Below are 25,330 nucleotides of genomic sequence, written 5' to 3'. Positions count from 1 at the left end.
AAGAGTACGAATATTGGAATTATTTTCTATAGAAATAGAGAAACAAATTATTTTTCAATTTTGTTTCTATTGTAGAGAGAAAAAAAGATATGTTTCAATCATTCATTTCTAGTTGAAACAGATTATGCCAGGGCAGACCCGGCGGACCGGCGATCAGAAATGGAAGAGTCTTTTCCTTATTTCATAGATTTCAACGTTGATAATGGAAGAAATGAAAAGAATAAAAACGAGCCAGCTATCGGGATCGAACCGATGACCATCACATTACAAGTGCGACGCTCTAACCTCTGAGCTAAGCAGGCTCATATGCATGCAGTATGTAGTCACATACTTATTGGCTTAAATGAAAAAATCTCTTTGAAATCGCTAGAATTATAGTGAATCGAATTAGAATAATGCAATTCAGATTAAAATGAAACATTGCGTCAATTGATATTAATTTATTAAAATAAAGCAACAATGGGGCGTGGCCAAGCGGTAAGGCAGCAGGTTTTGGTCCTGTTATTCCGAAGGTTCGAATCCTTCCGTCCCAGGTGGAACAGTATTATTGAAAAAAGAAATAAGAAGAAAAAAAATTCTTTTTTGATTTCTCATCCTTTCATAGACTATACTTATAGAACGGAAATATGATTTCAATAAGATCTAAATATAGAAAGGGATATTTTTGTGGTGTACGATGGGAATACAGATCAAATTGAGATAGAGATAAAGTCTAATTTATGAAATTAGCCTATTGGATGTACGCTGGTCCTGCTCATATTGGAACCCTACGAGTAGCTAGTTCTTTCAAAAATGTGCATGCCATTATGCACGCTCCTCTAGGAGATGACTATTTCAATGTAATGCGTTCTATGTTAGAACGCGAAAGAGATTTTACTGCTGCAACTGCTAGCATAGTAGATCGTCACGTACTAGCACGTGGATCTCAAGAAAGAGTTGTGGATAATATTCTCCGGAAAGATAAAGAGGAACATCCTGATCTTATCATATTGACACCTACATGTACCTCTAGTATTTTGCAAGAAGATTTACAGAACTTTGTGAATAGAGCATCCATAATTTCTGATTCCGACGTAATTTTTGCAGATGTTGATCATTATCAAGTAAATGAAATTCAAGCAGCGGATAGAACTTTAGAACAGGTGGTTCGATATTATTTAGATAGATGTCATAGACAAGAAAAATGGGATCAATTTCTAACCGATGCGCCTTCTGTCAATATAATTGGAATTTTTACATTGGGTTTTCATAATCAACACGATTGTCGTGAGTTAAGACGTTTATTACGAGATTTGGACATCCAAATTAATCAAATAATTCCTGAAGGAGGATCTGTAGAAGAGCTTAAAAATTTACCAAAAGCTTGGTTCAATTTAATTCCTTATCGTGAAGTGGGCTTGATGACAGCAATGTATTTAAATAAAGAATATGGTATGCCTTACATATCTACAGCTCCCATGGGAGCTGTAGATATGGCGGAGTGGATCCGCCAGATTCAAAAAAATGTGAATACCTTGGCTCTTAGTTCATCGAGTAAAAGAGTGGATTATGAACCTTATATCGACGGACAGACTCGATTTGTTTCCCAAGCTGCTTGGTTTTCAAGATCTATTGATTGTCAGAATTTGACGGGCAAAGAAACAGTTGTTTTTGGTGATACAACGCACGCTGCTTCAATCACTAAGATACTTGTTCGAGAAATGGGGATTCGTGTGAGTTGTGCAGGTACTTATTGCAAACATGATGCGGAATGGTTCAAAGAGCAAATTCAAGGTTTCTGCGATGAAATACTGATCACAGATGATCATGCTGAGGTAGGAGATATGATCGCTCACATGGAACCATCTGCAATATTTGGTACTCAAATGGAACGTCATATTGGTAAACGTCTTGATATTCCTTGTGGAGTTATTTCTGCACCAGTTCATATACAAAACTTTCCCTTGGGATACCGACCCTTTCTAGGTTACGAAGGTACTAATCAAATAGCTGATCTAGTTTATAACTCATTTGCTCTGGGTATGGAGGACCATCTTCTAGATATTTTTGGTGGTCATGATACTAAAGAAATAATATCCAAATCATTGTCTACGGATATAGGCCTAATTTGGAATCCTGAAAGTCGACTAGAATTAAGTAAAATTCCTCGTTTTGCCAGAGAAAAGGTAGAAAGAAATACTGAGAAATTTGCACGACAAAAGGGGATTGAAACCATTACTGTCGAAGTAATGTACGCAGCTAAAGAAGCGTTGAATACCTAGCTCACTAGAGCAATGAATATATACATATATATATATTCAAAATGTATTATAGAAATTGAGTTAATGACTATTCATAATTACATATCCATTTTGTATCAGATCAGAGATCTATCTTATCATAAAAATGAGTCTAAAAGCATGTGGTAGAAAGCAACGTGAAACTTGAACGACATGATTAGTTCTGTGGATTATGGCATCCGCTATTTTGACTCGAAGATGCTCTTAGCTCAACATTTATCTCCTTAAAAAGATATGTTTAATAGACCAGGTATCAATTTCTTTTTTTTTTTCAATTAGGGGCAGAATCTAGGGTTAATGTAAATTAAATCAACGAGCTATAACCACTTTGTAAGTTTACATCGAGCTAAAAAAAAAAAAATAGATGAAAGACGGCAAGTGGAGAGAAATATTCCACTCTATTAGTAATATTATCTTATTATTTAAGATAACTCAAGCATACTTGAGCTAAGAATACAGATTTTATCTGTCATTTTCCTTTTTTAATAATTAAAAGGAATAAGATATCTAATATTATCTATTTGTTCTATAATTAGGGAGATCCTAATTAAACAATTATTTCAATTACTCGAGCCGTATGAAGATAAACCTTCATATACGCTTTCCAGGGGGGGGGGTAGAAGGAGGTATTTTGTTTATCTAGCCCAATGAGCTACCTATCGAATTGACGTTAAGTCTCGAAGCGAACGAAGAGCTCTTCAGGAATTGAGTTTTTAGAATCCAATGAATAAGAATGAAACTCGTTTAATTTATAGTGCTATTGTTCATTTTCTCGAATTAGGAGCTCAACCTACGGAAACTGTTCATGGTATTTTTAGGGAAAAATTGATCATTTTAAACGTGCTTTAAATTTATTAAAAAAAGGGAGGGGGATATAAATAATGCGTCTACGTCTAGGTCCAATAAATTTATCAATAACTTTCAATCATATAAGATTTTTTTATTATACACGTTTTGTTTCGTGGTTGTTTTCTTATTATCCATTTTTATTTCTCTTATTATATGTTCATTTCATGTATTTTTTTGCCCTGCGATCTTATATAGGGAAGCACATAAGGAATCTTTTTCAACGTGTATGGAAATGAAAAAGATTAGAGCTGTTCCACCGAGAACGAACCGAATGGAGGAAATAAAAAGCGAAAAAATTTGATTATATTTAATGAATATAAACCTTTTTTTACTGCCATTCCTAACGGTCTTCTCTTTCTATTTCTAATAATTTTTCATCTTATTATAGATGGTGCCAATCCAACAGTCAATCCCAACATTTTGGGATTGACAATAGCATATATTTTGAATATAATAAAAGTGAGTATCTCCACCATTTTATGGTGAATTCGTTTAACGGATCAGAAATAACCTGATCCGGAAAGATCACTTGATCTGATTCAGAAATGGTAAAGTTCAATTATATATCCCTTGATGATTTCTTTTTTTAAAGGTTCTATTTCTGTCGTTCAATCAGAACGATTGTTAAAATATCGATTAAAGTAACTGCGTATTCCACTACGACTGTATCTCTCCAAATAAGGGTTGCTAACTCAATGGTAGAGTACTCGGCTTTTAAGTGCGACTATGGTCTTTTAGACATTCGGATGAACTACTAAATTCGTCTATACCATCGGTAAAATTAGTAAGGCTACGACTGATCCTGAAAAGTAAATAAAATGGAAAAAGCAGCATGTCGTTCTAAGAATCTCAACTTTCTTTCTTTTTTGATCAGAAGCGGATTTTATCCAAGAAATTATGCATGCATGTAAAGACATATTATTTACATGTATGTATAATAAAAAAAAATGGATTGATCTTGAAATAAGATCAAATAAATTGAGAGTGCGAGTGATTAAGTCAAGTGAGTCAATGGATAAAGCTGGATGGCTTGAATCATAAGTAAAACCAGAAGAACGAGCTTCTGTTCCTCATTTCAACGAGGAATTCCCTTTACTAATCGGAAGTTAAGAGCCTTTTAGTAACCGATAAAGGAAGTTTTCCCTGTAGTAAATCAGGGTTTGTACATCCACAATGAGTCCTAAGTACTCGAAGAAAAATGTGTAAGAGAAATAGTGTACTGACCAGGTTAATTGTATTCCATGAGTCAGGAGAGCGATCGGACCGCCAAAATAAAAGATTTTCGTTCTTCCTCATGACGAATGAAGATCTATGTGAAGAAAATTATCAGATAGATATTTTCTATTATGTCCTAACTAGATCGCACCATGTATCATTTAATAATCCAAGAGGTTATTCTTGGGTCCGGGGGTTTTTAAAAAATGGGTGAATTCCAAAGAAATGAAAACAAACATAAATCTTGGCAACAATTCTTTTTATATCCGCTTTTTTTTCGGGAAGATCTTTACGCAATTGCTCATGATCATCATTTAGATAGATCTGGTTCCTCCGAACCAACGGAAATTTTAGTTTCTAATTTTTTGAGTTTCCTAACTGTAAAACGTTCAATTCGTCGGATGCGTAAACAAACTAATTCCATTAGTTTATTCGGGAATTCCGATCCAAATAAATTGATTGAATGCAATAAGAATTTTTATTCTAAATCGATACTAGAAGGTTTTACAATTGTCTTGGAAGTTTCGTTCGCAATGCGATCAAAACATTTCATAGAAGGAATGAATGGGTGGAATAGTCTCCGATCCATCCATTGCCTATTTCCTCTTATGGAGGATAAGTTACCGCATTCCAATTATATATCAGATATACGAGTGCCCTACTCAATTCATCCGGAAATTTTGGTTCGAATTTTTCGTCGCTGGATTCGAGATGCTCCTTCTTTGCATTTATTACGATCCATTCTCCATGAATGGAAAAATAGTTTTAGTCGAGAAAATTTGCAGAAAGCTCTGATTACACAGATAGAAAATACGAGGTTCTCCCTGTTCCTTTGGAATTCTTATGTGTATGAATGCGAATCGTTTTTAATTCCTCTTATTAAACGATTTTTTAATTCACAATCGTTGTTATATGGATCTTTTCCCGATCGAACTCATTTTGATAAAAAGATCAAAGATATTGTTCTATTTCCCCGTAAAATTTCAACAAAAAAGATCTGGTTGTTGAAGGATTCTTTCATCCATTATGTGAGATATGGAGAAAGATCCCTTATGGCTCTAAAGGGTACGCACCTTCAAGTGAAAAAATGTAGATATCATCTGTTTCATTTTTGGCAATACTATTTTCATCTTTGGTTTCAACCGTATAGGATATGCAGTCTTCAATTATCCAAGACTTCTTTTTCTTTTTTAGGTTATTTTCTGCATGTTAAAATGAAACCTCTCGTGGTTAGGGTCAAAATGCTAGACGATTTATTCATTACCGATCTCATTACCAATGAATTAAACCCAATAGCTCCGATTAGAGCAATTCTTTTCTTTTTGGCTAAAGAAAAGTTTTGTGACATCTCAGGGTGGCCAATTAGTAAATTGTCTTGGACCAGTCTATCAGATGATGATATCCTCGATCGATTCGATCGAATTTGGATAAATCTTTTTCATTACTACAGTGGATCAATCAATCAAGAGGGTTTATATCATATAAAATATATACTTCTACTTTCGTGTGCTAAAACTTTGGCCTGTAAACATAAAAGTACGATACGTGTAGTTCGGGAACAATTAGGTTCGGAACTCTTTACAAAATCATTTTCAAAAGAAAAATTCATTTCTTCGTCCTTTTCAAAAACTCGTTCACAGAGAGAACGAATTTGGAATTCAGAAATTAGCCAGATAAATCCCCTGGCTAATTTCTGGCAAAAGATGCAGAATAAACAAATAGAAAACTGATTTGACCAATGAAATGCTTATTGAGCAATTGCCAAGATCAATTTATGATCCTATAGCTCTTTTCCACCCGGGAATCCCACCAAATGATTAGTAAATTACTACATGGAGAAAGCCGTGTGCAATGAAAATTGCAAGCACGGTTTGGGGAGAGATTTCTTGCTCTTATAAAAAGAAAGAGCGGATAATCCACTCCATCCGATGAGCTCCGGGTTCAAGTCCCGGGCAACCCAGAGTACTAGAATCTAGTACCTAAAGGTATTTTTACTTATCATCCAATCCAATTCATGTTATTCATTGCTCTTAATAAGCAAGAGAGGCGGCATCCCACTATTCGGGAATCATCTGAGAAATGATAAGGTCTTTCTTACCCAGTTTTCTCCAATAACATTTAACTTCAAGGTAATAAATACTATTATTATATTACCTTGAATCATAAAGAAAGAAGGAATGCTCATAGAGCGCATTAATACCGGTATTAATACCTACAGATATTATACTATTCAAAAGTATTTCAATATATGTGCATATAGTTTATGGAGGAAGATACCATGAATTTCTATAGTATTCATAAAGATGTCAAAATAAATATTGGTTGACATACAGATATGTCTCATATTATACTGTTGAATAACAAGCCTTATGTGTATGCTTGGGAGCTTCTAATGATTAAATAAACCAAGTTATAACCATGACCGCAATTTTAGAAAGACGCGAAAGCGCAAGCCTATGGAATCGTTTTTGCGATTGGATCACTAGCACTGAAAACCGTCTTTACATTGGATGGTTCGGTGTCTTAATGATTCCTACCCTATTGACTGCAACCTCTGTATTCATTATCGCTTTCATTGCAGCTCCTCCAGTAGATATTGATGGTATTCGTGAACCTGTTTCCGGTTCTCTTCTTTATGGAAACAATATTATTTCCGGTGCTATTATTCCTACCTCTGCAGCCATTGGTCTGCATTTCTATCCCATCTGGGAAGCAGCTTCTGTTGATGAATGGCTATACAACGGTGGTCCCTATGAGCTAATCGTTCTACACTTCCTACTTGGTGTAGCTTGCTATATGGGTCGTGAGTGGGAGCTTAGCTTCCGTCTAGGTATGCGTCCTTGGATTGCTGTTGCATATTCAGCTCCAGTAGCAGCAGCTACTGCTGTTTTCTTGATTTACCCTATTGGTCAAGGAAGTTTCTCTGATGGTATGCCTCTAGGAATCTCTGGTACTTTCAATTTCATGATCGTATTCCAGGCTGAACACAATATTCTTATGCATCCATTTCACATGTTAGGTGTAGCTGGCGTATTCGGCGGCTCTCTATTTAGTGCTATGCATGGTTCCTTGGTAACTTCGAGTTTGATCAGGGAAACTACCGAAAATGAGTCTGCTAATGCAGGTTACAAATTTGGTCAGGAAGAAGAAACCTACAATATTGTAGCTGCTCACGGTTATTTCGGCCGATTGATCTTCCAATATGCTAGTTTCAACAACTCCCGTTCTCTACATTTCTTTTTAGCTGCTTGGCCAGTAGTAGGTATCTGGTTTACTGCTTTGGGCATCAGCACTATGGCTTTCAACTTAAATGGATTCAATTTCAACCAATCTGTTGTTGACAGTCAAGGTCGTGTAATTAACACTTGGGCCGATATCATTAATCGTGCTAACCTTGGTATGGAAGTGATGCACGAGCGTAACGCTCACAACTTCCCTCTGGATCTAGCTGCTGTTGAAGCTAATTCTATAGACGGCTAATTACTCAATCCGATGAATTGTTAGTGTCTTTCAATCCTTGAAAAGCAAAAAAGAAAGCAGTACCAAAACCGAAAGGTTTGGTACTGCTTTTTTCCGTCTAATTTTTCCGTCATAAAACTAAAAGTTATTGCGAGCAGAGCACAATAACTTTTATTGTGCATCCAGCAGGAATTGAACCCGCGACTTCCCAATTATGAGTTGGGTGCTTTAACCATTCAGCCATGGATGCATATTAATAATAATAATAAGTATCGGCTCAGATCTTAAATTGGATACCAAAAACTATTGTTTTCAACAAACAAATAAAGAAATGTAACGAACTTGCTCGAGAGTTGTATTGAAGGTTATTTATCTTGCAATGCATCACTTTGATGTCCGGTCAGAGCTTGCCAACAGAACTGAAGAGTTCATAACTAACTAATAATATAATAGTTTCATTATTAGTTCATTTTCGGGGCTTAGAACCATTCTTCTTGAAATGGAATGACCGTAGACAGAGACTGTCAATTAGTTTGGGGCGGACGTAGCCAAGTGGTTCTAAGGCAGTGGATTGTGAATCCACCACGCGCGGGTTCGATCCCCGTCGTTCGCCCGGTAAAAAAAATCGACCGGATTCAATTCATTGTGATTTTCTATCATGAATCAAATGATGAGTGATTGACGATACATTATGTTATGTGTATATGTATATACATATACCAAATGTTATGTATGTATGTTGCTATATACATATAACAAAATCTAATAATAAAATAGAGATATTTGAAAAAAGAACAAACTGAATCGATGGGAGGATTGGGATCTTTCCAAAACTATTTCCTTGGTTTTGCATTGATTCATTGAAATAACCATACACGACATCACATATAACATAACAAAAGCATTCATTTGGAGGCAGTAACCAAATCGAATCCCAAACCTATCTTCTCCTCTTATCATTTGCCATGCAGTCAATTGGTTTTTTTATTCTATTATTTGAATAAAGAGAACTAAGTCTTAATTAGCGGGGAGTTCCATCCGCTTCAAATTAATGAATAAAATTGCATTGATCTGGGAATGGAGGAAGGGTCTTTTGCTTGGCTTCCTCCATTTACTCAGGAGAGAATGAGGTTTAAGATGTGAGGGGGCTAAAAAAAAAAACAATGTCAAACAATTGTAACATGCTACAATTATATAATATAAATAAGGCAAAGTTCAACTCAAAATTAGATCAAACGAATCACAAGTTCGGAAGATAAAAAAGAAATAAAAGGAGATGAAAAGATGAAAATAGCAGTTTATGGAAAAGGCGGAATTGGTAAATCAACCACTAGTTGTAATATTTCAATTGCCCTAGCTAGACGTGGTGAAAAAGTGTTACAGATTGGATGTGATCCCAAACATGATAGTACTTTTACTCTGACAGGATTTTTGATACCTACAATTATAGATACTTTGCAGTCCAAAGATTATCATTATGAAGATATTTGGTCCGAAGATGTCATTCATAAAGGTTATGGAGGGGTAGATTGTGTGGAAGCTGGGGGGCCGCCTGCAGGAGCCGGATGCGGGGGATATGTGGTAGGAGAGACTGTGAAATTGTTAAAAGAATTAAATGCATTTTACGAATATGATATAATATTATTTGATGTATTGGGCGACGTGGTTTGTGGAGGTTTTGCTGCTACCGTTGAATTATGCAGATTATTGTGTCATTATTACAGATAATGGATTTGATGCATTATTTGCAGCTAATCGTATTACTGCTTCTATCAGGGAAAAAGCTCGTACACATCCACTGCGATTAGCAGGTTTGGTTGGAAATCGTACATCTAAAAGAGATCTTATCAATAAATATGTAGAAGCCTGTCCAATGCCCGTAATAGAAGTGTTACCTCTTATTGAAGATATTCGAGTTTCGAGAGTCAAGGGCAAAACCTTATTTGAAATGGTTGGATCCGAACCATCACTTAACTATGTATGTGAATATTATTTAGACATAGCGGATCAAATATTGTCCCAACCAGAAGGTATTGTGCCAAAGGAGATTCCAGATCGGGAATTATTCAGTTTGCTCTCTGACCTTTATCTCAATCCTATTGATGAGGGGAAACATAAAAATAATAAGGAAAATTTACTTGGATTTACGACGATTTAATCAACATAGTTATAGTCATTTATGTCAGTGAAAATTGATGAAACTCTCACTGTCGAATGTGAGACAGGTAATTATCATACTTTTTGTCCAATTAGCTGTGTATCTTGGTTATATCAAAAGATTGAAGATAGTTTCTTTTTAGTTGTGGGTACAAAGACATGCGGTTATTTTCTGCAAAATGCACTTGGAGTAATGATTTTTGCAGAACCTCGCTATGCAATGGCAGAATTGGAAGAAGGAGATATCTCGGCTCAATTGAATGATTATGAAGGATTAAAAAAACTTTGTATTCGAATAAAAAAAGATAGAGACCCCAGCGTGATCATATGGATAGGTACTTGTACTACAGAGATAATCAAAATGGATTTGGAAGGTATGGCACCCAAGCTAGAATGGGAAATTGGAATCCCAATTCTAGTGGCAAGAGCGAATGGACTCGATTATGCTTTTACTCAAGGAGAAGATACTGTGTTAGCTGCGATGGCACATCGTTGTCCAGAACCGGAATTCTCTGTTCGTGAACGAAAAGAAACTATACAAAATTTTTTCATTTCTCATTCTAGAAAAAAAGAGGAATTGGTTGAATATGCAAATCACCCCTCCTTAGTTCTTTTCGGATCTTTGCCGTCCAATGTGGCTTCTCAACTAAATCTAGAATTAAAACGTCAATCCATCAAGGTATCAGGTTGGTTACCTGCTCAAAAATACACCGATCTTCCATCATTGGGTGATGGAGTTTATGTTTGTGGTGTTAACCCATTTTTGAGCCGGACAGCTACAACTTTGATAAGACGCGAAAAATGTCAATTAATTGAAGCTCCTTTTCCTATCGGTCCAGACGGAACGCGTGCTTGGATTGAAAAGATTTGTCCTATATTTGGTATTGAACCCCAAGGTTTGGAGGAAAGGGAGGAACGGATATGGGAAAGTTTAAAGGATTATCTTGATTTGGTACGTGATAAGTCTGTCTTTTTCATGGGAGATAATCTGCTAGAAGTATCTCTAGCAAGATTCTTAATAAGATGTGGAATGATTGTTCATGAAATTGGCATTCCATATATGGATAAACGATATCAAGCTGCTGAATTATCACTTTTACAAGATACATGTATGAAAATGCGCGTACCAATACCACGAATTGTGGAGAAACCAGATAATTCAAATCAAATACGACGTATACGCGAATTACAACCCGATTTAGCTATCACGGGAATGGCTCATGCTAACCCGCTAGAAGCAAGAGGAATTAGTACTAAATGGTCAGTTGAATTTACTTTTGCTCAGATTCATGGGTTTGCCAATGCAAGAGATGTACTTGAATTGGTTACCCGACCTCTACGGCGTCAGAAAAATTTAGAAGACTTGGGTCCAACCACTTTGGTCAGAAAATAATAAGTTGAAATTCCAGTAATTGAAAATATCAACATATAGATAATTTTGTGAAATAAAGATCCAAATTGATTCAAATTCATATTATTTTGAATGTTATTTGTGGATGTGAGCCACAGCTAATATTGATTTATTTTTACGGGAGATCCCAAAAATGATTTCTATAATCATTTCAAATCTCCCCATGCTTATATGAGAGATATCAGGGTCATTTCTCTCATTTCTAATGTGTGTTACACCACCGATGAACACGAAAACATTATTTATTTTATTTATTAGATGGACTTAGACAAATGTAGAAGTACAAGCATGAGATTCTCAAAAATGGATATCAAAACTATATTTTCCATAAAAAAATGGAATTCGCGAGTAATAGTAATTAATTTTATTCTTTTCTTTTATAGATATATATTCTATTTTTTACATGTATAACCTATGTAGATAGATAGACATAGATCTATACATATGGATCTATGTCTACGTGCATAAACTCTTTTCATACTGGGATTTCATTCTTTTTTTTTTTTGCACTCAATGAGAATCTTGTATTTCATAAAAATCAGGTGCAATATAGTCTTTGCGTAAAGGCCACCCAATCCAACTTTCTGGCATCAATATACGTTTTAGACATGGATGACTTTCATAAAATATTCCCAACATATCATAAGATTCCCGTTCCTGGAAATTAGCACCTTTCCAAATACGTAGAACAGACGGGATTCTGGGATCTTCCCTTGGGACAAATACTTTTATACACACCTCTTCGGGTTGATCTGCATTATCGTTTATTTTCGTAAGATGGTATACACTAGCTAAGGAACCCCCTGGTGCTACATCATAAGCACACTGAGAACGAAGATAATTAAAACCATAAACATATAGAGCAACGGCTATAGAGACCCAATCCTCGGCTTTGATCTGTAATGTTTCTGTGCCTTGGTAATCAAAACCCAAAGGTCTATGAGCTAACTTATGCTTGGCTAGCCAAGCAGATAATCGACCTTGCATTTGATTACTATTTATTGTCAAAGTATCTGTATAAGGATTTGACATTTCTAATGGAATTTTTCAAATTTATTTTTTATTTCCTGCTCGTTACTTTTTACTAACGATTATTCATTCGCCAGCAACCTCTCGTATTTTCTTCAAATTTTTAAAAGGGTATGATATCTCTGAAATGGGTTCAGATGTTTTGGGAGTTATCTCTAAAGTCGACTCAAACCGAGATTCATAAGATTGATGAAAAAACCTCTCCTCCTTATTTTCAATAAGAATACTGGATCCAAAATGAAACCTATGTTTTCTAGTGAAATACCTCTTTCCTTGTTGAAACTCGTTTCTATCTTCAGATATTTCTTGAGCTATTTTTTCACGAAGTTTTATTATAGCATCTATAATAGCTTCTGGTTTAGGAGGGCAACCCGGCAAATAGATATCCACAGGAATTAACTTATCTACTCCGCGAACGGTACTATAAGAATCTGTACTAAACATTCCTCCTGTAATAGTACAGGCTCCCATAGCAATTACATATTTTGGTTCAGGCATTTGTTCATATAATCTCACTAAAGAAGGAGCCATTTTCATGGTCACGGTTCCGGCTGTTATAAGTAAGTCGGCTTGCCTAGGACTGGATCTTGGCACCAAACCGTAACGATCAAAGTCGAATCGCGAACCTATTAATGAAGCAAATTCGATAAAACAACAACTAGTACCATAAAGGAGCGGCCATAGACTAGAGAGTCTCGCCCAATTGGACAGATCGTTTAGAGTAGTGGAAATCACTGAATTTGAAGTTGTTTGATCAAGCAAAGATGATTCTATAGGATTTATCGCCGGCTTTAGATTTAGATAATTTTCTACTCGCCTTTTATTATTCCAAAATTTGGGAGTTAAGACCATTCCAATGCTCCTTTTCTCCATGCATAAACTAAACCAACAATTAAGATAATCACGAAAATAAAAGCTTCTATAAATGTAAATAGACCCAAAATATCAAAACTCATGGCCCACGGATAGAGGAAGACTGTTTCCACATCAAAAACAACGAAAACTAAAGCAAACATATAATAACGAATTCTAAATTGGATCCAGGTATCTCCCATTGGTTCTATACCTGATTCATAACTAGTGGCTTTCTCCGCCCCTTTACTTATTGGAGCCAAACTTCTTGAAATTGAGAATGCCAGAATCGGAATAAGACTGGATATGGATAAATATATCCAAAAAGTATCATATTCAGAAAATAGATACATAAATAGATTCCTGTTTAAATAGATTAAATTCTTCTATTTATTGTCAATTTATTAATCGCTTCTCTCCCCTCCCGAATGATTCATTATGATTTTTTATATTAAAAAAAATGTTTCGTCTGTGACTTAACACAGAAATTCATAAAAGAATATTATATATTTAATACAATTGAAATAATTGGTTATAAAAGAACCCGTGCAGTTCGGCAGACTTCACGTTGGTTCGTGTTGTAACGTGTGAATATGTAAGGGAACTTTATTTATTGAAATAAGGGTTCTTTCAGGGTCGTTGTTTCTAACAATGTGAGATGTGCTAGCAAGTTCAACTTTATCTATTTGTTCCATATTCAAATATTAAAATAAAGTTAACAAAACTAAACGACCTAGTTAAATATATTATTCGAATATGGAACAAATAGATAAAGTTGAACTTGCTAGCACATCTCACATTGTTAGAAACAACGACCCTGAAAGAACCCTTATTTCAATAAATAAAGTTCCCTTACATATTCACACGTTACAACACGAACCAACGTGAAGTCTGCCGAACTGCACGGGTTCTTTTATAACCAATTATTTCAATTGTATTAAATATATAATATTCTTTTATGAATTTCTGTGTTAAGTCACAGACGAAACATTTTTTTTAATATAAAAAATCATAATGAATCATTCGGGAGGGGAGAGAAGCGATTAATAAATTGACAATAAATAGAAGAATTTAATCTATTTAAACAGGAATCTATTTATGTATCTATTTTCTGAATATGATACTTTTTGGATATATTTATCCATATCCAGTCTTATTCCGATTCTGGCATTCTCAATTTCAAGAAGTTTGGCTCCAATAAGTAAAGGGGCGGAGAAAGCCACTAGTTATGAATCAGGTATAGAACCAATGGGAGATACCTGGATCCAATTTAGAATTCGTTATTATATGTTTGCTTTAGTTTTCGTTGTTTTTGATGTGGAAACAGTCTTCCTCTATCCGTGGGCCATGAGTTTTGATATTTTGGGTCTATTTACATTTATAGAAGCTTTTATTTTCGTGATTATCTTAATTGTTGGTTTAGTTTATGCATGGAGAAAAGGAGCATTGGAATGGTCTTAACTCCCAAATTTTGGAATAATAAAAGGCGAGTAGAAAATTATCTAAATCTAAAGCCGGCGATAAATCCTATAGAATCATCTTTGCTTGATCAAACAACTTCAAATTCAGTGATTTCCACTACTCTAAACGATCTGTCCAATTGGGCGAGACTCTCTAGTCTATGGCCGCTCCTTTATGGTACTAGTTGTTGTTTTATCGAATTTGCTTCATTAATAGGTTCGCGATTCGACTTTGATCGTTACGGTTTGGTGCCAAGATCCAGTCCTAGGCAAGCCGACTTACTTATAACAGCCGGAACCGTGACCATGAAAATGGCTCCTTCTTTAGTGAGATTATATGAACAAATGCCTGAACCAAAATATGTAATTGCTATGGGAGCCTGTACTATTACAGGAGGAATGTTTAGTACAGATTCTTATAGTACCGTTCGCGGAGTAGATAAGTTAATTCCTGTGGATATCTATTTGCCGGGTTGCCCTCCTAAACCAGAAGCTATTATAGATGCTATAATAAAACTTCGTGAAAAAATAGCTCAAGAAATATCTGAAGATAGAAACGAGTTTCAACAAGGAAAGAGGTATTTCACTAGAAAACATAGGTTTCATTTTGGATCCAGTATTCTTATTGAAAATAAGGAGGAGAGGTTTTTTCATCAATCTTATGAATCTCGGTTTGAGTCGACTTTAGAGATAACTCCCAAAACATCTGAACCCATTTCAGAGATATCATACCCTTTTAAAAATTTGAAGAAAATACGAGAGGTTGCTGGCGAATGAATAATCGTTAGTAAAAAGTAACGAGCAGGAAATAAAAAATAAATTTGAAAAATTCCATTAGAAATGTCAAATCCTTATACAGATACTTTGACAATAAATAGTAATCAAATGCAAGGTCGATTATCTGCTTGGCTAGCCAAGCATAAGTTAGCTCATAGACCTTTGGGTTTTGATTACCAAGGCACAGAAACATTACAGATCAAAGCCGAGGATTGGGTCTCTATAGCCGTTGCTCTATATGTTTATGGTTTTAATTATCTTCGTTCTCAGTGTGCTTATGATGTAGCACCAGGGGGTTCCTTAGCTAGTGTATACCATCTTACGAAAATAAACGATAATGCAGATCAACCCGAAGAGGTGTGTATAAAAGTATTTGTCCCAAGGGAAGATCCCAGAATCCCGTCTGTTCTACGTATTTGGAAAGGTGCTAATTTCCAGGAACGGGAATCTTATGATATGTTGGGAATATTTTATGAAAGTCATCCATGTCTAAAACGTATATTGATGCCAGAAAGTTGGATTGGGTGGCCTTTACGCAAAGACTATATTGCACCTGATTTTTATGAAATACAAGATTCTCATTGAGTGCAAAAAAAAAAAAGAATGAAATCCCAGTATGAAAAGAGTTTATGCACGTAGACATAGATCCATATGTATAGATCTATGTCTATCTATCTACATAGGTTATACATGTAAAAAATAGAATATATATCTATAAAAGAAAAGAATAAAATTAATTACTATTACTCGCGAATTCCATTTTTTTATGGAAAATATAGTTTTGATATCCATTTTTGAGAATCTCATGCTTGTACTTCTACATTTGTCTAAGTCCATCTAATAAATAAAATAAATAATGTTTTCGTGTTCATCGGTGGTGTAACACACATTAGAAATGAGAGAAATGACCCTGATATCTCTCATATAAGCATGGGGAGATTTGAAATGATTATAGAAATCATTTTTGGGATCTCCCGTAAAAATAAATCAATATTAGCTGTGGCTCACATCCACAAATAACATTCAAAATAATATGAATTTGAATCAATTTGGATCTTTATTTCACAAAATTATCTATATGTTGATATTTTCAATTACTGGAATTTCAACTTATTATTTTCTGACCAAAGTGGTTGGACCCAAGTCTTCTAAATTTTTCTGACGCCGTAGAGGTCGGGTAACCAATTCAAGTACATCTCTTGCATTGGCAAACCCATGAATCTGAGCAAAAGTAAATTCAACTGACCATTTAGTACTAATTCCTCTTGCTTCTAGCGGGTTAGCATGAGCCATTCCCGTGATAGCTAAATCGGGTTGTAATTCGCGTATACGTCGTATTTGATTTGAATTATCTGGTTTCTCCACAATTCGTGGTATTGGTACGCGCATTTTCATACATGTATCTTGTAAAAGTGATAATTCAGCAGCTTGATATCGTTTATCCATATATGGAATGCCAATTTCATGAACAATCATTCCACATCTTATTAAGAATCTTGCTAGAGATACTTCTAGCAGATTATCTCCCATGAAAAAGACAGACTTATCACGTACCAAATCAAGATAATCCTTTAAACTTTCCCATATCCGTTCCTCCCTTTCCTCCAAACCTTGGGGTTCAATACCAAATATAGGACAAATCTTTTCAATCCAAGCACGCGTTCCGTCTGGACCGATAGGAAAAGGAGCTTCAATTAATTGACATTTTTCGCGTCTTATCAAAGTTGTAGCTGTCCGGCTCAAAAATGGGTTAACACCACAAACATAAACTCCATCACCCAATGATGGAAGATCGGTGTATTTTTGAGCAGGTAACCAACCTGATACCTTGATGGATTGACGTTTTAATTCTAGATTTAGTTGAGAAGCCACATTGGACGGCAAAGATCCGAAAAGAACTAAGGAGGGGTGATTTGCATATTCAACCAATTCCTCTTTTTTTCTAGAATGAGAAATGAAAAAATTTTGTATAGTTTCTTTTCGTTCACGAACAGAGAATTCCGGTTCTGGACAACGATGTGCCATCGCAGCTAACACAGTATCTTCTCCTTGAGTAAAAGCATAATCGAGTCCATTCGCTCTTGCCACTAGAATTGGGATTCCAATTTCCCATTCTAGCTTGGGTGCCATACCTTCCAAATCCATTTTGATTATCTCTGTAGTACAAGTACCTATCCATATGATCACGCTGGGGTCTCTATCTTTTTTTATTCGAATACAAAGTTTTTTTAATCCTTCATAATCATTCAATTGAGCCGAGATATCTCCTTCTTCCAATTCTGCCATTGCATAGCGAGGTTCTGCAAAAATCATTACTCCAAGTGCATTTTGCAGAAAATAACCGCATGTCTTTGTACCCACAACTAAAAAGAAACTATCTTCAATCTTTTGATATAACCAAGATACACAGCTAATTGGACAAAAAGTATGATAATTACCTGTCTCACATTCGACAGTGAGAGTTTCATCAATTTTCACTGACATAAATGACTATAACTATGTTGATTAAATCGTCGTAAATCCAAGTAAATTTTCCTTATTATTTTTATGTTTCCCCTCATCAATAGGATTGAGATAAAGGTCAGAGAGCAAACTGAATAATTCCCGATCTGGAATCTCCTTTGGCACAATACCTTCTGGTTGGGACAATATTTGATCCGCTATGTCTAAATAATATTCACATACATAGTTAAGTGATGGTTCGGATCCAACCATTTCAAATAAGGTTTTGCCCTTGACTCTCGAAACTCGAATATCTTCAATAAGAGGTAACACTTCTATTACGGGCATTGGACAGGCTTCTACATATTTATTGATAAGATCTCTTTTAGATGTACGATTTCCAACCAAACCTGCTAATCGCAGTGGATGTGTACGAGCTTTTTCCCTGATAGAAGCAGTAATACGATTAGCTGCAAATAATGCATCAAATCCATTATCTGTAATAATGACACAATAATCTGCATAATTCAACGGAGCAGCAAAACCTCCACAAACCACGTCGCCCAATACATCAAATAATATTATATCATATTCGTAAAATGCATTTAATTCTTTTAACAATTTCACAGTCTCTCCTACCACATATCCCCCGCATCCGGCTCCTGCAGGCGGCCCCCCAGCTTCCACACAATCTACCCCTCCATAACCTTTATGAATGACATCTTCGGACCAAATATCTTCATAATGATAATCTTTGGACTGCAAAGTATCTATAATTGTAGGTATCAAAAATCCTGTCAGAGTAAAAGTACTATCATGTTTGGGATCACATCCAATCTGTAACACTTTTTCACCACGTCTAGCTAGGGCAATTGAAATATTACAACTAGTGGTTGATTTACCAATTCCGCCTTTTCCATAAACTGCTATTTTCATCTTTTCATCTCCTTTTATTTCTTTTTTATCTTCCGAACTTGTGATTCGTTTGATCTAATTTTGAGTTGAACTTTGCCTTATTTATATTATATAATTGTAGCATGTTACAATTGTTTGACATTGTTTTTTTTTTTAGCCCCCTCACATCTTAAACCTCATTCTCTCCTGAGTAAATGGAGGAAGCCAAGCAAAAGACCCTTCCTCCATTCCCAGATCAATGCAATTTTATTCATTAATTTGAAGCGGATGGAACTCCCCGCTAATTAAGACTTAGTTCTCTTTATTCAAATAATAGAATAAAAAAACCAATTGACTGCATGGCAAATGATAAGAGGAGAAGATAGGTTTGGGATTCGATTTGGTTACTGCCTCCAAATGAATGCTTTTGTTATGTTATATGTGATGTCGTGTATGGTTATTTCAATGAATCAATGCAAAACCAAGGAAATAGTTTTGGAAAGATCCCAATCCTCCCATCGATTCAGTTTGTTCTTTTTTCAAATATCTCTATTTTATTATTAGATTTTGTTATATGTATATAGCAACATACATACATAACATTTGGTATATGTATATACATATACACATAACATAATGTATCGTCAATCACTCATCATTTGATTCATGATAGAAAATCACAATGAATTGAATCCGGTCGATTTTTTTTACCGGGCGAACGACGGGGATCGAACCCGCGCGTGGTGGATTCACAATCCACTGCCTTAGAACCACTTGGCTACGTCCGCCCCAAACTAATTGACAGTCTCTGTCTACGGTCATTCCATTTCAAGAAGAATGGTTCTAAGCCCCGAAAATGAACTAATAATGAAACTATTATATTATTAGTTAGTTATGAACTCTTCAGTTCTGTTGGCAAGCTCTGACCGGACATCAAAGTGATGCATTGCAAGATAAATAACCTTCAATACAACTCTCGAGCAAGTTCGTTACATTTCTTTATTTGTTTGTTGAAAACAATAGTTTTTGGTATCCAATTTAAGATCTGAGCCGATACTTATTATTATTATTAATATGCATCCATGGCTGAATGGTTAAAGCACCCAACTCATAATTGGGAAGTCGCGGGTTCAATTCCTGCTGGATGCACAATAAAAGTTATTGTGCTCTGCTCGCAATAACTTTTAGTTTTATGACGGAAAAATTAGACGGAAAAAAGCAGTACCAAACCTTTCGGTTTTGGTACTGCTTTCTTTTTTGCTTTTCAAGGATTGAAAGACACTAACAATTCATCGGATTGAGTAATTAGCCGTCTATAGAATTAGCTTCAACAGCAGCTAGATCCAGAGGGAAGTTGTGAGCGTTACGCTCGTGCATCACTTCCATACCAAGGTTAGCACGATTAATGATATCGGCCCAAGTGTTAATTACACGACCTTGACTGTCAACAACAGATTGGTTGAAATTGAATCCATTTAAGTTGAAAGCCATAGTGCTGATGCCCAAAGCAGTAAACCAGATACCTACTACTGGCCAAGCAGCTAAAAAGAAATGTAGAGAACGGGAGTTGTTGAAACTAGCATATTGGAAGATCAATCGGCCGAAATAACCGTGAGCAGCTACAATATTGTAGGTTTCTTCTTCCTGACCAAATTTGTAACCTGCATTAGCAGACTCATTTTCGGTAGTTTCCCTGATCAAACTCGAAGTTACCAAGGAACCATGCATAGCACTAAATAGAGAGCCGCCGAATACGCCAGCTACACCTAACATGTGAAATGGATGCATAAGAATATTGTGTTCAGCCTGGAATACGATCATGAAATTGAAAGTACCAGAGATTCCTAGAGGCATACCATCAGAGAAACTTCCTTGACCAATAGGGTAAATCAAGAAAACAGCAGTAGCTGCTGCTACTGGAGCTGAATATGCAACAGCAATCCAAGGACGCATACCTAGACGGAAGCTAAGCTCCCACTCACGACCCATATAGCAAGCTACACCAAGTAGGAAGTGTAGAACGATTAGCTCATAGGGACCACCGTTGTATAGCCATTCATCAACAGAAGCTGCTTCCCAGATGGGATAGAAATGCAGACCAATGGCTGCAGAGGTAGGAATAATAGCACCGGAAATAATATTGTTTCCATAAAGAAGAGAACCGGAAACAGGTTCACGAATACCATCAATATCTACTGGAGGAGCTGCAATGAAAGCGATAATGAATACAGAGGTTGCAGTCAATAGGGTAGGAATCATTAAGACACCGAACCATCCAATGTAAAGACGGTTTTCAGTGCTAGTGATCCAATCGCAAAAACGATTCCATAGGCTTGCGCTTTCGCGTCTTTCTAAAATTGCGGTCATGGTTATAACTTGGTTTATTTAATCATTAGAAGCTCCCAAGCATACACATAAGGCTTGTTATTCAACAGTATAATATGAGACATATCTGTATGTCAACCAATATTTATTTTGACATCTTTATGAATACTATAGAAATTCATGGTATCTTCCTCCATAAACTATATGCACATATATTGAAATACTTTTGAATAGTATAATATCTGTAGGTATTAATACCGGTATTAATGCGCTCTATGAGCATTCCTTCTTTCTTTATGATTCAAGGTAATATAATAATAGTATTTATTACCTTGAAGTTAAATGTTATTGGAGAAAACTGGGTAAGAAAGACCTTATCATTTCTCAGATGATTCCCGAATAGTGGGATGCCGCCTCTCTTGCTTATTAAGAGCAATGAATAACATGAATTGGATTGGATGATAAGTAAAAATACCTTTAGGTACTAGATTCTAGTACTCTGGGTTGCCCGGGACTTGAACCCGGAGCTCATCGGATGGAGTGGATTATCCGCTCTTTCTTTTTATAAGAGCAAGAAATCTCTCCCCAAACCGTGCTTGCAATTTTCATTGCACACGGCTTTCTCCATGTAGTAATTTACTAATCATTTGGTGGGATTCCCGGGTGGAAAAGAGCTATAGGATCATAAATTGATCTTGGCAATTGCTCAATAAGCATTTCATTGGTCAAATCAGTTTTCTATTTGTTTATTCTGCATCTTTTGCCAGAAATTAGCCAGGGGATTTATCTGGCTAATTTCTGAATTCCAAATTCGTTCTCTCTGTGAACGAGTTTTTGAAAAGGACGAAGAAATGAATTTTTCTTTTGAAAATGATTTTGTAAAGAGTTCCGAACCTAATTGTTCCCGAACTACACGTATCGTACTTTTATGTTTACAGGCCAAAGTTTTAGCACACGAAAGTAGAAGTATATATTTTATATGATATAAACCCTCTTGATTGATTGATCCACTGTAGTAATGAAAAAGATTTATCCAAATTCGATCGAATCGATCGAGGATATCATCATCTGATAGACTGGTCCAAGACAATTTACTAATTGGCCACCCTGAGATGTCACAAAACTTTTCTTTAGCCAAAAAGAAAAGAATTGCTCTAATCGGAGCTATTGGGTTTAATTCATTGGTAATGAGATCGGTAATGAATAAATCGTCTAGCATTTTGACCCTAACCACGAGAGGTTTCATTTTAACATGCAGAAAATAACCTAAAAAAGAAAAAGAAGTCTTGGATAATTGAAGACTGCATATCCTATACGGTTGAAACCAAAGATGAAAATAGTATTGCCAAAAATGAAACAGATGATATCTACATTTTTTCACTTGAAGGTGCGTACCCTTTAGAGCCATAAGGGATCTTTCTCCATATCTCACATAATGGATGAAAGAATCCTTCAACAACCAGATCTTTTTTGTTGAAATTTTACGGGGAAATAGAACAATCAATATCTTTGATCTTTTTATCAAAATGAGTTCGATCGGGAAAAGATCCATATAACAACGATTGTGAATTAAAAAATCGTTTAATAAGAGGAATTAAAAACGATTCGCATTCATACACATAAGAATTCCAAAGGAACAGGGAGAACCTCGTATTTTCTATCTGTGTAATCAGAGCTTTCTGCAAATTTTCTCGACTAAAACTATTTTTCCATTCATGGAGAATGGATCGTAATAAATGCAAAGAAGGAGCATCTCGAATCCAGCGACGAAAAATTCGAACCAAAATTTCCGGATGAATTGAGTAGGGCACTCGTATATCTGATATATAATTGGAATGCGGTAACTTATCCTCCATAAGAGGAAATAGGCAATGGATGGATCGGAGACTATTCCACCCATTCATTCCTTCTATGAAATGTTTTGATCGCATTGCGAACGAAACTTCCAAGACAATTGTAAAACCTTCTAGTATCGATTTAGAATAAAAATTCTTATTGCATTCAATCAATTTATTTGGATCGGAATTCCCGAATAAACTAATGGAATTAGTTTGTTTACGCATCCGACGAATTGAACGTTTTACAGTTAGGAAACTCAAAAAATTAGAAACTAAAATTTCCGTTGGTTCGGAGGAACCAGATCTATCTAAATGATGATCATGAGCAATTGCGTAAAGATCTTCCCGAAAAAAAAGCGGATATAAAAAGAATTGTTGCCAAGATTTATGTTTGTTTTCATTTCTTTGGAATTCACCCATTTTTTAAAAACCCCCGGACCCAAGAATAACCTCTTGGATTATTAAATGATACATGGTGCGATCTAGTTAGGACATAATAGAAAATATCTATCTGATAATTTTCTTCACATAGATCTTCATTCGTCATGAGGAAGAACGAAAATCTTTTATTTTGGCGGTCCGATCGCTCTCCTGACTCATGGAATACAATTAACCTGGTCAGTACACTATTTCTCTTACACATTTTTCTTCGAGTACTTAGGACTCATTGTGGATGTACAAACCCTGATTTACTACAGGGAAAACTTCCTTTATCGGTTACTAAAAGGCTCTTAACTTCCGATTAGTAAAGGGAATTCCTCGTTGAAATGAGGAACAGAAGCTCGTTCTTCTGGTTTTACTTATGATTCAAGCCATCCAGCTTTATCCATTGACTCACTTGACTTAATCACTCGCACTCTCAATTTATTTGATCTTATTTCAAGATCAATCCATTTTTTTTTATTATACATACATGTAAATAATATGTCTTTACATGCATGCATAATTTCTTGGATAAAATCCGCTTCTGATCAAAAAAGAAAGAAAGTTGAGATTCTTAGAACGACATGCTGCTTTTTCCATTTTATTTACTTTTCAGGATCAGTCGTAGCCTTACTAATTTTACCGATGGTATAGACGAATTTAGTAGTTCATCCGAATGTCTAAAAGACCATAGTCGCACTTAAAAGCCGAGTACTCTACCATTGAGTTAGCAACCCTTATTTGGAGAGATACAGTCGTAGTGGAATACGCAGTTACTTTAATCGATATTTTAACAATCGTTCTGATTGAACGACAGAAATAGAACCTTTAAAAAAAGAAATCATCAAGGGATATATAATTGAACTTTACCATTTCTGAATCAGATCAAGTGATCTTTCCGGATCAGGTTATTTCTGATCCGTTAAACGAATTCACCATAAAATGGTGGAGATACTCACTTTTATTATATTCAAAATATATGCTATTGTCAATCCCAAAATGTTGGGATTGACTGTTGGATTGGCACCATCTATAATAAGATGAAAAATTATTAGAAATAGAAAGAGAAGACCGTTAGGAATGGCAGTAAAAAAAGGTTTATATTCATTAAATATAATCAAATTTTTTCGCTTTTTATTTCCTCCATTCGGTTCGTTCTCGGTGGAACAGCTCTAATCTTTTTCATTTCCATACACGTTGAAAAAGATTCCTTATGTGCTTCCCTATATAAGATCGCAGGGCAAAAAAATACATGAAATGAACATATAATAAGAGAAATAAAAATGGATAATAAGAAAACAACCACGAAACAAAACGTGTATAATAAAAAAATCTTATATGATTGAAAGTTATTGATAAATTTATTGGACCTAGACGTAGACGCATTATTTATATCCCCCTCCCTTTTTTTAATAAATTTAAAGCACGTTTAAAATGATCAATTTTTCCCTAAAAATACCATGAACAGTTTCCGTAGGTTGAGCTCCTAATTCGAGAAAATGAACAATAGCACTATAAATTAAACGAGTTTCATTCTTATTCATTGGATTCTAAAAACTCAATTCCTGAAGAGCTCTTCGTTCGCTTCGAGACTTAACGTCAATTCGATAGGTAGCTCATTGGGCTAGATAAACAAAATACCTCCTTCTACCCCCCCCCCTGGAAAGCGTATATGAAGGTTTATCTTCATACGGCTCGAGTAATTGAAATAATTGTTTAATTAGGATCTCCCTAATTATAGAACAAATAGATAATATTAGATATCTTATTCCTTTTAATTATTAAAAAAGGAAAATGACAGATAAAATCTGTATTCTTAGCTCAAGTATGCTTGAGTTATCTTAAATAATAAGATAATATTACTAATAGAGTGGAATATTTCTCTCCACTTGCCGTCTTTCATCTATTTTTTTTTTTTTA

At 35.3% G+C, this 25,330-nt stretch overlaps 8 protein-coding genes, 5 non-coding genes and 1 pseudogene across 13 annotated transcripts; 7 read left to right on the top strand and 7 right to left on the bottom strand.

The window, feature by feature from the left end:
- Window positions 1-229: 229 nt before the first annotated feature.
- Window positions 230-302, bottom strand: TRNAT-UGU (transfer RNA threonine (anticodon UGU)). Its single transcript has one exon. It is a non-coding gene; the product is annotated as a tRNA-Thr (tRNA).
- A 417-nt stretch (window positions 303-719) lies between these two features.
- LOC131052144 (light-independent protochlorophyllide reductase subunit B) lies at window positions 720-3,731 on the top strand. The gene has a single exon (XM_057986746.2). The coding sequence runs from the start codon at window positions 720-722 to the stop codon at window positions 2,259-2,261; it is 1,542 nt and encodes a 513-aa protein (XP_057842729.2). The 3' UTR covers window positions 2,262-3,731.
- A 2,907-nt stretch (window positions 3,732-6,638) lies between these two features.
- LOC131027547 (photosystem II protein D1) lies at window positions 6,639-8,339 on the top strand. Its single transcript, XM_057957632.2, has one exon. It carries the CDS (start codon window positions 6,762-6,764, stop codon window positions 7,821-7,823), a length of 1,062 nt encoding a protein of 353 aa, XP_057813615.2. The 5' UTR covers window positions 6,639-6,761; the 3' UTR covers window positions 7,824-8,339.
- On the bottom strand, window positions 7,980-8,052 carry TRNAM-CAU (transfer RNA methionine (anticodon CAU)). The gene has a single exon. It is a non-coding gene; the product is annotated as a tRNA-Met (tRNA).
- Window position 8,340: 1 nt separating the features above from the next.
- On the top strand, window positions 8,341-8,415 carry TRNAH-GUG (transfer RNA histidin (anticodon GUG)). Its single transcript has one exon. It is a non-coding gene; the product is annotated as a tRNA-His (tRNA).
- A 68-nt stretch (window positions 8,416-8,483) lies between these two features.
- On the top strand, window positions 8,484-9,960 carry LOC131027553 (light-independent protochlorophyllide reductase iron-sulfur ATP-binding protein-like; annotated as a pseudogene).
- Window positions 9,961-9,981: 21 nt separating this feature from the next.
- Window positions 9,982-11,523, top strand: LOC131027544 (light-independent protochlorophyllide reductase subunit N). Its single transcript, XM_057957629.2, has one exon. The coding sequence runs from the start codon at window positions 9,982-9,984 to the stop codon at window positions 11,350-11,352; it is 1,371 nt and encodes a 456-aa protein (XP_057813612.2). The 3' UTR covers window positions 11,353-11,523.
- Window positions 11,524-11,824: 301 nt separating this feature from the next.
- On the bottom strand, window positions 11,825-13,657 carry LOC131027546 (NAD(P)H-quinone oxidoreductase subunit K, chloroplastic-like). Its single transcript, XM_059216253.1, has 3 exons — window positions 12,665-13,657; window positions 12,599-12,600; window positions 11,825-12,179 (listed from the first exon to the last, which is right to left on the bottom strand). Exons 1-3 carry the CDS (start codon window positions 13,270-13,272, stop codon window positions 11,881-11,883), a joined length of 909 nt encoding a protein of 302 aa, XP_059072236.1. The 5' UTR covers window positions 13,273-13,657; the 3' UTR covers window positions 11,825-11,880.
- Window positions 13,658-14,296: 639 nt separating this feature from the next.
- On the top strand, window positions 14,297-16,129 carry LOC131027533 (NAD(P)H-quinone oxidoreductase subunit K, chloroplastic-like). The gene is made up of 3 exons (XM_059216252.1): window positions 14,297-15,289; window positions 15,354-15,355; window positions 15,775-16,129. Exons 1-3 carry the CDS (start codon window positions 14,682-14,684, stop codon window positions 16,071-16,073), a joined length of 909 nt encoding a protein of 302 aa, XP_059072235.1. The 5' UTR covers window positions 14,297-14,681; the 3' UTR covers window positions 16,074-16,129.
- A 308-nt stretch (window positions 16,130-16,437) lies between these two features.
- Window positions 16,438-17,972, bottom strand: LOC131034483 (light-independent protochlorophyllide reductase subunit N). The gene has a single exon (XM_057965990.2). The coding sequence runs from the start codon at window positions 17,970-17,972 to the stop codon at window positions 16,602-16,604; it is 1,371 nt and encodes a 456-aa protein (XP_057821973.1). The 3' UTR covers window positions 16,438-16,601.
- Window positions 17,973-17,993: 21 nt separating this feature from the next.
- Window positions 17,994-19,469, bottom strand: LOC131027539 (light-independent protochlorophyllide reductase iron-sulfur ATP-binding protein-like). Its single transcript, XM_057957625.2, has one exon. It carries the CDS (start codon window positions 18,864-18,866, stop codon window positions 17,994-17,996), a length of 873 nt encoding a protein of 290 aa, XP_057813608.2. The 5' UTR covers window positions 18,867-19,469.
- Window positions 19,470-19,537: 68 nt separating this feature from the next.
- On the bottom strand, window positions 19,538-19,612 carry TRNAH-GUG (transfer RNA histidin (anticodon GUG)). The gene has a single exon. It is a non-coding gene; the product is annotated as a tRNA-His (tRNA).
- Window position 19,613: 1 nt separating this feature from the next.
- Window positions 19,614-22,628, bottom strand: LOC131040234 (photosystem II protein D1). Its single transcript, XM_059216251.1, has one exon. The coding sequence runs from the start codon at window positions 21,189-21,191 to the stop codon at window positions 20,130-20,132; it is 1,062 nt and encodes a 353-aa protein (XP_059072234.1). The 5' UTR covers window positions 21,192-22,628; the 3' UTR covers window positions 19,614-20,129.
- Window positions 19,901-19,973, top strand: TRNAM-CAU (transfer RNA methionine (anticodon CAU)). The gene has a single exon. It is a non-coding gene; the product is annotated as a tRNA-Met (tRNA).
- Window positions 22,629-25,330: the final 2,702 nt, after the last annotated feature.

This window comes from Cryptomeria japonica, unplaced genomic scaffold (genome assembly GCF_030272615.1).
Source record: "Cryptomeria japonica unplaced genomic scaffold, Sugi_1.0 HiC_scaffold_1274, whole genome shotgun sequence".
NCBI classification, from domain to species: domain Eukaryota; kingdom Viridiplantae; phylum Streptophyta; class Pinopsida; order Cupressales; family Cupressaceae; genus Cryptomeria; species Cryptomeria japonica.
The sequence above is the reverse complement of the archived record's forward strand: the minus strand, read 5'-3'. Positions and strand labels throughout refer to the sequence as shown.